This window comes from Rhipicephalus sanguineus, chromosome 4 (genome assembly GCF_013339695.2).
Source record: "Rhipicephalus sanguineus isolate Rsan-2018 chromosome 4, BIME_Rsan_1.4, whole genome shotgun sequence".
Lineage (NCBI taxonomy): Eukaryota > Metazoa > Arthropoda > Arachnida > Ixodida > Ixodidae > Rhipicephalus > Rhipicephalus sanguineus.
The window spans coordinates 188,317,734-188,333,515 of record NC_051179.1 but is presented as its reverse complement, the minus strand read 5'-3'; the positions used below and the strand labels follow the sequence as shown (position 1 = coordinate 188,333,515).

Sequence of the window (15,782 nt, the reverse complement as noted above, 5' to 3'; positions counted from 1 at the left end):
TCTTAGTGGGAATAAATTGTGCCCACAGTTGCAGGTAGCACAGTGTGTGGGAAAATTGGTCATTTCGTTATTTTTATATATTTGTTATAACCTATATACTGTAACGCCCCATGTGAAATAAATTCAGTTGGCAGTTTGTGCCCTATCTGCTTATTTTTCTGTATCTTGTTTCATGTCGTCCTTTTCCTATTTTCGCGCATTTCACAGTCGTTTACTAGAATACCCCAACTATAGCCCCTCAAGAAGTTCTAATTAAGTATGTGTGTAAAATGCAGGTCAGGATAGTAGGTGTGCGCGTAAAGCTGTCGTCTCGCTTCAACCCACGTTGCAGAGAGGCCCAAGAAGCTTCTGTACCCGTTGTTGTGCACCACTAGCAGTGAGGCGTGCGTAGAATACGCAGCAGACCTGCCCCCCGACGGCATCTGTACGTTCATCTTCTACGAGTCGGTCTACAAGAAGGGCCAACACCCGTTCGTCAACAGGACTCCGACGCCCGGGCCCTCTCCAGTTCGACATCGACTTTGACCACTTCGCACAGCGCCAGTTCTTGTTTATACATACGCTGCTCGGTGTCTCCTTCGCCCTAGAGTGAGCGTATACCACGTTTTCTTTTTCTTCCTGCATGACTTTTTATTGGGATAGCAATTATATGGACACTCGATGTGCATTTTTTCCGTCGCCGTCATGTTCCGTATAAAATCCAAATCGATAACGCGGGTCGTATGTTATGTGTGCGAGTGAAAGCGTGCGAAGACTATCGACGGGCGCGGCTCAAGCAGAGATGAAACGCACCGACCGGCTCCGTCGAGCGAAGGAGCATGAGGCGGTGCCGGTGGGAAGAGACTGCGTCGGTCGGGAAGCAACGGCGAACTTTAATTAAACGAGCGCGGTCGCGCGCGCGACCTGTGCTGACTCAGCAGACGGCTCGTACCTTTGTACGTTGCTGTGCTCTCACCGCTACCTGCGCTACCTGTGCTGACTCAGCAGACGGCTCGTACCTTTGTACGTTGCTGTGCTCTCACCGCTACCTGCGCGACCTGTGCTGACTCAGCAGACGGCTCGTACCTTTGTACGTTGCTGTGCTCTCACCGCTTACTTCACGTTGAAGCGATAGACAGCACGTTGAAGCGATAGACAGCACGAACAACACCGCTTCGTTCACTGGAGCGGCCGTAATTCACTTACGCCAGCGCTCAGTGGAGCTACGCCAGATCGGACCCTAAAGGAGTTAGGGGCTAGCCTTACTTCGTATAACATTACAATTTGTTGCTATCGGATTCTTTGTTTCGCCCTCGTGGCGAAACTGAGCCGTTTTGAAAACATTCATTCGAGTTGCACTAGCTGCCGCGAACGTTCCTACCGAACGTTTCTCTCATTTCTTTGTACTGTTTTTTTCCTTCTTTTTCTAGCAACGGAGACCTCATGAGGGACTACCAGACGCCCGAGTTCCGACGAAACCTCGACTACACATGGAACAAGACGATCTACCAGTACGGCGTCGCAAGCATGAGGCCCCCGCAGATCACTACAAACGACATTCGCGACGCGCTAACCTTCATCAAGGTATGTCACGTGACACGGCGCAAACACGGTGGTGGTGTTCAAAAGCCTTCATTGCAATAATGAGAGGTCTGAGCCACACAGCGGGGCTCTACGATATTAGCGGGTAGCTAGCTAGCCGCCTACGTGTTCTACCGTACCACAGTATACGGCAGTGGCGTAGGCAGAAATTTGTTTCGGGGTGGTGCGGGGGGGAGGGGGCACGCCCTTGATCCGTTATGGGGTTCGGGCAGGTAAGTGTGGTCGAGTCATTTTGTGCTCTGTGTCCCATGGGCGAGAACATTTCGAGGGGGGGGGGGGGGCACGGACCCGGTGTGCCACCCGCTGCCTACGCCACTGGTATACGGGACACTATTCTGTGTTAGTCCTCCCTGATTGGCCATTTCGAAATACGTCAGGGCCCACCACATGGGCAGAGCCGGCGGCGTGAAGCGTGACGACACGGAGCTAGCGGAATAGTATTCCGTATTCCATGGCACGGTATGGGCCCGTAGGTGGTGACCCTAGTCTGAGACCCCATTGGTTGAAGCCGCCAGCCTGGCTCTATGGACCAAGGCCTTCTCAGGAGCTCAGAGGAGCGAAGTGGGGCTAACTATAGCACGCTAGATTCTGTCCAGACGCAACGTTTTCGCGAGAGCGTACGCGTATGTACATATACGTGCAGAAGTCGCTCTTGTTCTGCCTTTGCCAGTTCGCACCTAACGATACTAGGCGCTTAACCAAATTCGTTGCTCAGCTACAGTTGGTAGTCCTGTGCAGCCCTGTGCTGGACTAGCGATCGTCCTTAGTGTCCTTTGTCTGTCCAGTGTTGAATCCGCCCTGTCCAGTATTTAACGTACTAGGCGCGGAAACAAAACAGCGCTGGACAGGAATCTTATTTTTGTCAATCGTTAACTTCTATAGTTGTGTCCATGTTCTCGAAAGATTTTTCAAGTCACATAAAAGTACAAGCCGTAGCAACAATATATGTTCGTCGCGTTTCAGACGTCGAGCCTCTCAGACAGCCGGAAAAGACGGCAATTAGTATCGCTAAATATAAGAAGACATTTCGATACGTCAGCAGGAATTGTTTTATGCGGTCGGTACATCTCAAGAGCGTTTCACTACCAATTAGAGTGCAAGCTTAGCAACCAAATAGCCAATATTTTCGTCTTAAACAGAGAAGAAAACCAGATGAAAGCAAGGCTCTCTTCTCTTGAGTCTGTGTACGCATGCAATACCTTCTTTCATGATGATCTATACTAATTTTTTCACCTTACTCACTGCTCGGCAATCAACTGACGAGTTTTGAGTCGTGTGTTGAGTTTAGCAGCCACGTCAAGTCGGCATGCCCGGTAAGCCAACCATGTGCACACAAGTCCTCCATTTGCAAAAAAAAAAACACGTCGATCCACCTCGTAACGCTTGACTCAAAGCCAAATAATGCAGCATAAAGCTACTGAGTGACTGCTTCGCATGAAACAGATTCCCACAAGGCGTGGGATCTGTCGAATTTTTAAAATTTCTTTTACTTGTTGAGAATAAAGATGATATTGTAACTTGTTGTTTACAATTCTTGTTGATGCTTCATTTTTTTTCGTAACTTATGTACATGTCTGCAATAAACATTAATTTGTGTATGATCTTATACCCATCTCTTATGGTCTCGAAATGGGACTGGCAGTAAATAAGTAAGTAAATTAATAAATAAGTAAATAAATAAATACTCATAGCGCCAGTAATGAAGCGCACGTGCTGTCCATGAAGCCTGCGATCTAAGAAAGTTGATCGACTATTCGTTGTGCGTCGTTTGCGCGGGCCGCCACCCCAAGTTAAAGTACTCTCGTATACGCCTGCCCAGCACCTGGACACGTACTGGCGGACGAAGCCCAACTTCACGGGCATCCAGCCATCCACCGCCCTGGGCATCCCGCTGCCCGAGAGCCAATGGCCTGATCTACTGGACATGATGCAGTGAGTCAACAGCGTCGTCGCAGCGTTTTCAGTAAAGGTTACACATGCGAGTAATCCAGTTGCTTAGCAGTAGCATTGCTTGGATGGCGCCTGGATTGTTTTCCTAAACTAGGCGGGAGACAGCTATACAATTAAAGGGGTTCTTCAGGGCGACCGGAACAACCATCAACGAACTAGACATTGGGTCAGTTTTCTGGCGCCCAAAGTGGGGAGGCCACAACGGGCAGCTTAAAATTTTAAAGGAGCAGTCAGTGAATTTGTGAATTTAAGTATTTAGTAACCTATGGATCCCAATTTCTCATACAAATAATGTCCGCGCGTCTTAGGGTAATCCCGTTCAAAAACTACAGTCGTGATATCGACACAGGTAACCCTATTTTATTTTTTCTGGCTGCAGAGATTCGCGGAAACATACGCATCCAAGATAATCCATTAAGATGCAACCTTACATTTAAGAAACATCCGAGATATAACCACCTCAAAAACCTGAGAGTGTCAAGACCAGACGCGTCAAATATACCTGAAGCTGTCCTTTTTTGTTGTTGTTTTCCTTCGCAGGAAGTTCTTCACTCCGCACATATTCATAGCCATCAGCCACATCTCCATCGACGATTACCGCTTGCCGGAATGTCGCATAATGCCTACCTCCATCTACGAATTCCCACCAAACGTTACGGATCGCTACTTCCAGTCCGTGGTAAGCGATACTTTCTTCGCTTTGCAGCAACACGCTTTAGCGCAGCGGCGGTCGTTGTTGTACATTTTCCACGCGATCACATTTCTGCGCCGTGACGTCATGATAGTCTAACCTCTAGAAACAAAACGGGAACTGGCTGGTGGATATCTGCCATCTAGTAATTCTGAGGCTGGTACAGTTTTACGTTTCAAAACCAATATAATATTATGAGAGAGGTCGTAGGGGAGGGCTCCTGAAATTTCGACCACCTGGGGTTCTTCAACGTGCACCTAAATCTATAAGCACACTCACTGGCCTCTAGCATTTCGTCTCCATCGAAATGCGGCCGCTGCGGCCGGGATTTCTGTCGTTTTCAGCTTTGCGTGGTTTTTTTATTGAACTCAATAAAATAATATAATGTCAAGAACACCGCGTAAGCACCCGTTTAGCGCCACCACAAAGAAGCGATCAAAACTATTGCATTATAGTACGTATTCAGAACGATACGACCATACGCGTGCGCACGAGGGGGGGCAAGGGATCCCCCCCCCCCAAATCACATAAGGGAGGGGTGCAAAGTCTACTCAATACTTTTCCTCATTCGGACCTGCCCAGTCATTGTTTAAAGAGCAGAGTTATGGTCACGCCGGTTTTTGACGATAATGGCGGCCGAAGGCCCCCGATGTCGTTTCCCGATGTTGCGTTCCAAGAGCTGTTTATTTCCCATCTTTACTTCAAGAGGCCATGACACGGTCGCCCAAAGATTTGTGGTTTTCAGCGAAAACTAGAAGTAGAGGGTCTATTATGCCTATAGAGATTTTAAAAGTGGGACGTAAAAGAATATTTCAGTGCAAAACAAGCCCTGGAAGTCGCCGGCTGTAAACTCCGCCCACCGCCGGCGACCGCCATTTTGCCATGGCGCGTGTGACGTCGTGTGCAGCACAGAACAGAGCTGTCGTCTTTTACCAAAGTTTCAGCCGCTGCAAATCGTTCAATCTCATTGCCAAGCTGAAGAAAGCTGAAATATCTCGATATCACGTGCAGCTGACCACGGAACAGTATCGTTCGCCGCAATGCAGACGCTTGCACAGCTAGGTGCTTGTTACGTCACAGCTCGCGAGTGCACCAGTGTTGCCCGACTCTCGGGCCGCTCGGGTGTTTATAAAAATATTCGATTATAAGTTAAGTGCTCGACCAAATGCGCTAAGGTTTCGCCCGGTTATTTGTGAATACACTAGGATTATACCACATAGCACAGATTATGATCGAAAATCGGTGTCATGGCCCCTTTCAGGAAAGCAAGGGACCATTGTGAGAAGTCTGTGGGAGAAACACGCCATATCACTTCACTTACATTACATTCTTTTTCGTCCATTGCTCAAGCATGTTGTCCTTTGGATTCGACCAACGAGGGGGGGGGGGGCGCTACGGTGAAACATTGCCTAAAGGGGAACCCTGCGCACGCCCTGGATACCTATTTGAACTCGTGTCACGTTCAACCAATTCTTCGCTAGAGAATCAGGCCTGTCGACCGTCTTCTCTCTCTCTTTATGTTCCGTCTGCCTCGTCTACCAGAACGACTCTGGCTGGCTTCTTCAGATGATATGGGACCGGGGAATCCTGTCTGCGCTCTCCTTCTCATTCACCATGCGGGCGCGCTGGTACTGGCCGCGTAATCCGGACCCCAACGTTGTCGCCATCGGCAACTTCGGCCTGTTCAATCCGTGCAGGGACGGAGGCGAGGTGCCGGACATCAGCCCCGGCAAAGTATTTACTCGCTCGCTACATTAACAGCGGAGCCGTTCTAAGTCGAGCCTGTGCCGCCTGCACGTCTGTCCGGTGTCGCGCAGGTCACGTGACCAGAAGGGGGAGTGAATGAACAAATAAGTAAAACGAAATGATGATCCATGCTTGAAATTATGATGACGATGACGCTTATGGTGATGCTTAATGATGGTGACGCTCGAAATGAGACCCTCACACAGTGGTGTAGCCAGGGGGTGGCACACCGGGCCCATGCCGCCACCCCCGGAATTTTTTTTTCTCCCATAGGATACAGAGCACAAAATGGCACTCGACCACACTTACCTGCCTGGACCCCATGTCGGATCAAGGGGCTGCCCCCTCCCCGAAAAAAAATTCTGCCTACGCCACTGCCCTCACATACACTCGCACGCTGAAGCTTCACTGTCCCGACGGTCTTCACTGGCTGTTTTCTTTCTTTTTTTTAAATAAGTGGCACTGCTAGAAGTGCTTCATGATAATCATCAGCAGCATGACTGCGCCCAGTGCAGGGTAAAGGCCTCCCTCAAGACAAAAACAGAGCAGAGTGGGATCAGGGAACAAACGCGTGTTAAGGACATCTTAGTCGAAACCAAGAAGAAATGGGCATGGGCAGGGCATGCAGCGAGAAGACAAGATACCGCTGGTCATCAAGGGTAACAGGCCCAAAAGAAGGCAAGCGCGCCAGGGCGAGGCAGAAAGTTAGGTGGGCAGATGAGATTTACTAAGAAGCTTGCGGTGGAGTACGTGGCCGCAGCTGTGGTACAGGCCCGGGTGAAGTAGAGAAGCACGGGCGGAGCAAAACATGCATATCTGGCTTAAAATCTTCAAAAATTATTTAAAGGCCAACTCCGGCGATTTTTTGGCCATGTCAAAGTAATGGTGCTTTTATGTTCCTGAGACGCTCCTGTTACGGGCCCGATAGCAGAAATACTCGGCAAATTGGAGAATAACTTTAAATAAGCAAAAAAGCGCAACACCGAAACCGAAACCCAACCGAGTGTACTGTCTACGTATGACGTAGACGTTGTTACGAACGAACCGGAAGTCGTGCAAGGCATGCCGGTCACGCCGGCGCGGAGTATGAAAACTGTGACAGCCGGGACGACCAGCGAAGCGCCGGCCAAACCAACGCTGTCTGTCGCCTTGTGCACAGCAGACGCTCGCTGTAGCGGCCTAAGCGCCGAAGTTAGCGGTGCCCTCGGCTGCGTCACTTCCGCCGCCTTGCCAACACTGACGTCACAGACGCAATGTTGCCAATAATTGTGGGAAGCCAGGAGGGCGTTTGCAGACAATCTTTAAAATTCATTTGCAAACAATCTGCGCATGTCTCAAGCCTGTTTTTTGGCATAAATGACGGAAACGTGCAAAGGAACGTACCCAGCGAATTTCACTGAGATCCATCGACCTCGAAAAATCGCCGGAGTTGGCCTTTAAATACGTCTACTCAGTTCTCGGTTAGTTTGCGCGGAAAAAAGTATAACACCTATGCTCCCGATAATTTAACACGTCGAAGACTTTTCCTGCTAAGTTTAGATAGAAGTGACAAAGAGTGTTTCAATTCTTCCTCGCCCCTTTTCGCCCACAGGCTTGCAACGTGTCCTTCTGGGTTCGGAACAGCTCGAGGTACGACCCGACCTACTTTGTCAGAGTCGGATACGACAAGAGCCTCGGACGTACGCTCGTGTTCGACCCGCTGACAGGCATGCGGGTAAAGGTGGGACATCGTCACTTTCACATGAGAGTGCAAAGTTAAATTGGGTGAGCCAACGGGTGGAAACACGATGTCCTACAGAGATTGCACGAACAGGAATGAGGTGCCTAAACGTCGTGCCAACCTGTCTCAGGCAGTTTTATTCCTGTTCATACGACCCCCACAGCGCATTATACGGCAGAGATTATATTAGCGTATCGACATTAAAATAAACGGCCCTCGTCTGGTCTGTATACAGCATTGTGTGGAAGAAAAACGACGAAAAAAGAAACGACTTGATACTGAGTTGCGAGAGGCTTGAAAGTTGGAGCGCTCATCATGCTCACGGTAAGTTTTAGCATCGTCCAGCAATTATATGGACACTCGAAGCGAAATTAGGCGTCAGCGTCGCCGTCATGTTCCGTACAAGTTGAAATCGATAACATTGCCCCTCGCATCGTATGTTCTATATATATGAGAGTGAAAGCTTGCGAAGGCTGCACACGGGTGCTGCTCGGGCATTGATGAAGTGCGCCGACCGGCTCCGTCGGGAGAAGGAGCAAGAAGGGGTGCCGGTGGGGGGCTGCGTCGCTCGGGCAACAAGTGCGAACTTTGTTCAAAAGGGCGCGGTCGCGCGCGCTATCTCGAAAGACATCAGTTGGCGGCTCCTACCATTGTACGTGCTGTGCTCCCACCGCTTACTTAGCGTTGAGGCGACACACAGCACGAAAGCCGCTTCGCTCCCTAAAGCGACTGTATTCCCTTATGCCAGCGTTTTGTAGAGTTACGCGAGATCAGATCCTCGTGGAGTTAGCTGCTAGCCTCACTTCGTATAGCATTCCATTTTAAATGCGAAGCATTTCTTAGCGAACCTCAGGCACTTTGGGCGTTTCTATCTACGTATCTATCTATCTATCTATCTATCTATCTATCTAGCCGCCTACGTCTGGGCGCTCTCCTGATCGTCTCCATAACTTGTAATATACCAAAATTAGCCTATAGCTGTGGATCAGTGTATGACGAACATGATTCACTGGTCATGACATGAATAACGCAAAATACCTGTCGCGTACGTCACGAAACCCTTTCTCTCAGTCACGTGTGGCACATACCCGTAAACCAGAGTTAATATTATGCGGGTATGTGCCACAGGTGATACGGAGTCTCAACCACACAGTAACCGCGAACACACACATTGACACGCTAGGAAAGTGATAATGAACGCCGCGGCCGGGATCGAACCCGCGACCTTCGGGTCAGCAGCCGAGCACCTTAACCGCTGCACCACCGCGGCGAACGCAACGAAAGTGAGGAAACTGAAGACAGAACACCCCTGGAAGACGCTCAAGCACCATCCACTCGTCCACATGGTGCGCAACGTGGACCACGTGGATTACGCAAAAACCGGCGTCGATGCTTCCTACAATAAATCTGCTGAGAGAACCACGCATCTCATGATTACCGGTGCCCTGAACATTGATTTCTCAAGACCCAAAAATGCTTGGTCCTTATACTGCGTGAAAGACGGATTGGATGTAGCGAGGACATCAAAACACCTCGCTGCCACGTCCATGACAGCTGGCATCACAGATCATGTCATCGTAAGAGACATCCAGGATTTCCACCAGCTGTACTTCACACTTCACTACACTTAGACCCCTCGTAAACGCGATCACGAACGGATCCGATTAACAAGTCCGGTCCAGCTGCTGGTGCTCACTGAGCACGGTGATGATGACCTTGTTCAAGAACTGTCAAGAACCCTTTCTACACATACACACGGGTGCGTGAAACGTGCGTGCGTTCTCCGTCATAACGGACAAGTATAAGCATTACAACTGTAACTGTGACTGTAACGTACGTGCAATGCGCCTGCGCGTGCCATTTGGCTGTGTATATATCTAGGGAAACTTTCCTGAATGAAGCTCATTTGCGACTTACGCCTGTCCTGTGGGTCTCTGTTCCTTCTTTGTCCTGTTCGGGTTTGCGCTATCCAGTATTGATGAATGTAAGCACTGCATATCAGCTTACCGCGGGTGGTGTTGGTAATACCCATGTGTTTGTTGCCATCGCTACGCAACTGTAAACAACTGGTTATATAATAGATATGCGACTCTTCAACATGTGAGTGTGCGTATGCCACTTCCGCATTTCTCTAGCGTCATTCCGTAACGTTTCGCTCAATGTGAAAAATTACGCCACAGTCACCATCCCGCGCATGCTTCGCATAACATCGATTCCCACGGTACGTGGGATCTGCCAATTTTTTATTTGTTGCCATCGCATTCATTCTCCGCCCTCGCGGCGAAACTGTGACTTTTCTCTCTCGACAGATTTGCACGGCGAAGCGTATCTTCTTGCGCGTAAACTTCACCGTGTCCGCGTACGACGTGGAGTACGACGTCTGGAGGTACATCCACTTCAGGAACAGCCGGAAGTGCGACCACTTCAACGTCAACGCCACCAACGAGAGGACGCAGTTCCTCGAGAACATTCGCGGATTCCTCAACCGGAGTTACGTCACCGCCCCGGATGTGCAGGACTGCATTACGCATTGGTAGGGCGTCGCGTACGTAGTCGACAACGTGGGCAGTGGCGGATAAACTTTTCTTCATAGGGCACAGCGGGAAAGAACAAGAACGGTGGTGGTAGACGTTACTGTAAAAGGGACAATATGCATCTTGGTGGGCACATAGTAGGCGCTGTGAAGGGCGCAGTGGTAAAAATAGTAGCAATCAACCTGGTAGTACAGGCGTAGTTAGACGTCACGGGGTGCGGTAGGGGGCGCTGTGGGAGAAGTGGCAATGAGTATAGTAGGCACTGTAATGGGCTAAATACTCTAGCAAGTAATCTTTAGGCACAGTGAAGCCCAACGTGGTTGTATTGCTATTTCCGCTACGTCGTGGGAGACACTGATAGGTGTGTTCTGTGGGCGGGCTGGCAATCCTGGTAGTAAAGAGTGTGGTGGTAAGGACGGTGGTGGTGTGAGTCGGTGGCTATACCGGCCGGCATCGTGGTGTACCGTGAATGCGGCTTCGTCATGACTGATAGCTGCGATAGACGTTGTAATGTGTGTAATAGGCCAGCCAGAAGACCGTGACGCAGCCATAGCAGTAACGAATGGCTGTGAGAAGACTGGTCTGCGTGGGTGACACATTTGTAGAGGAGCTGGCAAGGTCGAGTTAGGTGGTTCACAAGGTTTTCTGAAGCCTAAAACAAGCCACGACGCCATAAGCATCCCAACGAGCCCTGCAGACATCTACGCAACCCCTATGCACCATTGCCTCACCGTTTTGTCGGCTGTCACTACTCAGAAGACCACGCACCTCATCGATGGAGGCTAATCTCCCCCATCGCTACAGATATGCGGATTCGTGACTTCATGGCAGGCATGTCAACACAAAGCCGTCGATTTTGGTGGACTTGTAGTGCACATTGACTCGACGCGAAATCTCCACTGCCAATTGCAATTTATATCTTCTTCCAATGCCCTGCTACGATAGCCGACGTATTGTCTTTTCAGCTGTTATCGTGTAGTTGAGTTAACGCTTGAGTAGATACCAACTCCAGTTAGGAGAACACAGTAGGTAAGCGTTACAGCTTTAAGTGAGCTTATCTACATGTCCAGCGAAATGCGAGCCACCCACCAACTTACGACGTTATAATTCCTGTGTATTGTTCTGTCGATTTAGTTGAGTTGCACAACATGTACGTTCGTACGTTCGTGCGGTATTTGCTACTTATTTTATGTAATACATACGCTGTTAAAAAGGGGGTGCGCCTATGAGATCTCCGACGCACGACGTTCTATGTTATCACTGAAATTACGTTATTGAAGTCACTGTGGTCGCGACTAAGAGCGAATTGCGTTCGGAACTGTGTCAGACAAATTGTTGAAAACTCTGTACATTGCTGCGATTATATATATTTTAGTCCCAACTTCATGACCTCTACGTGGGATTGGTGTACACCAATCTGAGACCATTTACTGATCTTTTGCTTGGCACCACTAAGAGATGTTTGAGACTCGGAGCAAAACGCCGTTTGGGAATATCGCGCCAGCAGTATTTCAAACATCTCTTGCTCAGAGGAAAGCTCCGAGTTTGCGAAAATCTGCTGCCAAATATGCGTTTCATTAAAGGAGTATTGACACGAAACTTTCAGTTGTCGTTTTCTTGCGTCAAACAAAAGGTCGCGCCCTCAAGAGCCTAGAAAATGAATGAATGAATGAATGAATGAATGAATGAATGAATGAATGAATGAATGAATGAATGAACTACAAGTGTTTTAAAAGCTAGTTACGATTAACTGCTACTGTACCGTGACGTCATGACACGGCTGCTTGTCACGTGCTTCTGCAAGATATCGTGACGTTTCCTTGGCCGCTCCGCTCCGTGGCTCTGTTGGTGACGCACAAGCGGCCATCTTGTATGTTTTGGTACCTGACGTCATCACAACTAGCGATACTGGTGGGTGAAGTCGCCAGATAATGATACTGTAGACTGACGTCGCGCTAATGTCAATGTCAGTAGGTACGTCATGCGAAAATTGACTATATGCAAAATAAACTTATCAGCACGTCCTCAACTTCACAGTTGCTTTAGAGCCACCCCTGTATATACAGGCCATTTGTGAGGCGGAGTAAAGTCAACTTCAAAGAATAGGTGTAAGTACTCCTTTAATGTGAAAAGCCTGATGTGTCTCACGAGTAAAGAATGCCCGGTGTCCGGCGTCAACGACCGTCAGCAGCGTGAGCACGAATAGGACTAAGTCACGTGACCCCACGGTCGCACGAAATTATTCAAAACGAAAGCGCCACATGGCGTCATCAAACGTGTCATGTCGTGCCGTCAATGACGTCGTGTTAAGACATCATCTGGTTGCGTCATCGCATGACATCGTCGCGTGATCAAAGGTGGTCCGATTCCGGAGTTGATCAACGCCGGGTGAGGCACAGACAGCGAGATTTTTGTTTGTGACTTTTTTACTGTAATTTCACCGGTGAAACCGAGGCTACGAAGAGCGCAACGTCAGTGCATGTATAGGTTCCGAAGAGCGCCGCTCAGATGTGTAGGCTACCTGCGACTAGCACCGTTCGTGCGACCACGTTTTACTCGCAAAGCGACTTCTCTGGCTCAGTCCCTCGATTTTTCAATGGCGAGGCTGCGGTTGCAATCCTCTGAACCAATCAGATGCGCAGGAACAGGACGTCAGCTTATTTTACGGCGCGATGCGAGCAGACGTGGATTCTGTCTGGCGACGGCGACGGGTACAGTCGCACGCAGGTGTGGACATCGGTCGCGTATAGAGTCGCTTTCTGATTGCCAGTCGCAAATGGTCGCACGACCGGTGCTAGTCGCAGCTGTGAATGATCCCGAAAATACAAACACAGGCACGAACATACATGAAAGGGAGTCGAACCCTCTTACCCCCGAACCCCGAAATAAAACCTTGATACGCCCCTGTTGGCGACTGATTTTTTTTTTTGAAGGCTTACGTTGTTAGTCTTAATAAGGCACTGAACTGTTGCGAACACAGAATGCAATTTTTTTTCCTGTAGGTTATCGTCATTGAATGGACAGCGATTAGATTTCGTTTTCCTGCCAAGTAATAACAGGCGCCAAGCGAACGGAGCAAAATTTGCGAGCACGCTTCAGTGAGTCCGTTGCGACACCGCTAAGAGGGACGCGTAGTTATAGCGCTATCACTTCGTCCCGTATATGACGACTAACCTGAAGCATATGTCATGTTGAGAGCGGGGTCCCAAATGCGACGTTTTGGCCCTTCGTTGCACCGATGAACTTTCCGTACTGTGTTGACCGGCGTAAGTCAGCTGAACGGGTCGCATGTTGCCAGCTGAATTTCCAGTCATATTCAAGTATCGGCGGTGACGGACGCGAGAAAGTGTGTGTGTGTGTGTGTGTGTGTGTGTGTGTGTGTGTGTGTGTGTGTGTGTGTGTGTGTGTGTGTGTGTGTGTGTGTGTGTGTGTGTGTGTGTGTGTGTGTCGGCACTACGTAATCTACCGCAGTTTAATTGGTTTAATCGCACGCGTTTGAATCATCAGGCGGGACAGCGAAGCGTCCCGCCTGATGGGGGCACCAGTTCACTGCCGACAAAGCACGAGACCATCGCAAGACAGCTAACTGCGTGGAGCACAGCTTATGTAGCGAAACAAAGCCTACCATCCCAGTTCCCGACAACGCATAAGGTTGAGCGCCTGTCCTGCGTGCCTCTTGCTTGCGTCCCCGTTTCTTTAGCTCTGTATTGTTCCGCATCAAATGTCAGCTCAAAATCATGTTTTACAAAGTGAGATCGGCGAACTGCAGTGAGCCGCCGTGCTTCGAGTTTGGACGCCATCTATGAATGCGCCTGCATATACGAATAATAAAAATTTATCATTTGTTGCCAAGCTGCAGCGAGCCAAAGAAGGCGGCTACGAGGAGATACCTCCAGCTGCGATGATCACCGCACGGGAGGACATGGCAAACAACGGCCCGCAGAACATCTTCATCGGGCTGCATCGGGGATTCGGTGCCATGCTGATGTCCAGCGATGTCCCAGAGTGTATGCGTGGCCAGCACTGACCTCACAGATTGCAATTCCTCGCAGCGCACTTTGAATCTAGGGACTTTTCTTTATAACAACAAATGAAGTAGCACAGAGAGTGGGAAGGTCTGTCCTGTGCTCTTTGTTTTTCCACACCTCACTCTGCTTTTCAACGCAGTTTCAACAGCGGAGCTGCTCTGAGTCGAGCGTGCACAATCTGCATGTCTTGTACGGTGTCACGCAGGTCACGTGATCCGAGGGGGGGGGGTGAACAAAATGAAAACTCCAAGGGTCCCTTATGCACTCATCTCAGACGACTGGGAGGCTAAAGCCAGCTTTCTGCACCTGAAGTGGTTTCGCACTGCCTCCGTGATCAGCCCGCCTTTGATCAAGCTATGATGTCACTTGGTGACGTCACTGTGACGTCAGGCATTTTGGCGATCTGTGACGTCATGATGATGTCATATTGTGACGTCGTCATGTGATCATGATTTTTAGCATTATTCGTACAGACGCCGCCGACGCGGGACGCCGGTCAATTTTCGCGTTTGATGAGGCATCTAAGGCTTTCGCCTTGATAAAACGAAATGATGGTTCTCGAAATTCTGGAGATAATGATGTTCGAGATGATGATGATACTCGAAAAGCTGCGTTAGTCTTTCCTCTCCCCAACCTACCTCTCCTCCTCCTCCTACCCTCACATACACTCGCGCGCTTTCAGCTATGCTGTCGTGTGGTTTTCACGGCGATGTGTCAGAACTGTCTTTCCTCTTGCTTCCTCATGGTCGCTTCCCAGGATTTCTTGCTGCAAGAAACAGCACGCGGACAAGACAGACGGACTGGACTGCCGCTGTCCGGTCTGTCTTCCTTGTCACGTTTGTTTTACCTGGTTCTTCCTGTGAAGCCTATGCAACAAACGCTACTTAAAACCCTCTTAAATTATCGGTACCTTGCTTAGCCATCACAACTTGCCCACAGCTATAGCCAGTGCCCACGGGGCAAGGATTAATTGTCTGTGCCAGTGCCAGAAGACATCAGGATCAGTTTCTTATAGACCACGCGCCGGTGGTTTTTGGGAAGTAGTAATAGTAGAAAACTTTATTTTTATTTGTGCTTGTCAAGTCCCAGAGGGTGGAATCCTCAATCCAGGGCTCCATTTGCTGCTGCTATCAACGTTTTTAGATTACTTTAGATACTCTAAAAACGTTGGCTGCTATCTGGCTGGCCCGGACAATAAGTCTTCGCTGGTCGTACAGGGCTGTGCTGGAAAGAGCGGCTTCTCACTGGAAGGAGGAGGGATTTGGTATTCTAAGTAAGCCAGTCGGTCTGGGGCATTCCTACGTGCAAGCTGGGATGTCCTCCACAGAAAGAACACCGTTCAGGATACTGTGTACGTTAAAAAGCGTGGCGAAGTGCAAGGTTGGGGAACGTATTAGTGCGTGTATCCGAAACATATCCCCTAGGATGTCTGGGGCCCATACTGCGCCGCTATTGGCTGGAGATGGTCACGTGACCTACATGCGCTTCCGCTATTTTTTTGTTTGTTTTTGTTTGTTTTCAATCAACATGGC

At 49.4% G+C, this 15,782-nt stretch overlaps 1 protein-coding gene across 1 annotated transcript; it reads left to right on the top strand.

Annotated features, from left to right (window-relative positions):
- Positions 1-388: 388 nt before the first annotated feature.
- LOC125758364 (uncharacterized) lies at positions 389-14,249 on the top strand. The gene is made up of 8 exons (XM_049415446.1): positions 389-588; positions 1,410-1,563; positions 3,401-3,513; positions 4,072-4,210; positions 5,765-5,956; positions 7,560-7,688; positions 9,998-10,198; positions 14,076-14,249. Exons 2-8 carry the CDS (start codon positions 1,423-1,425, stop codon positions 14,247-14,249), a joined length of 1,089 nt encoding a protein of 362 aa, XP_049271403.1. The 5' UTR covers positions 389-588; positions 1,410-1,422.
- Positions 14,250-15,782: the final 1,533 nt, after the last annotated feature.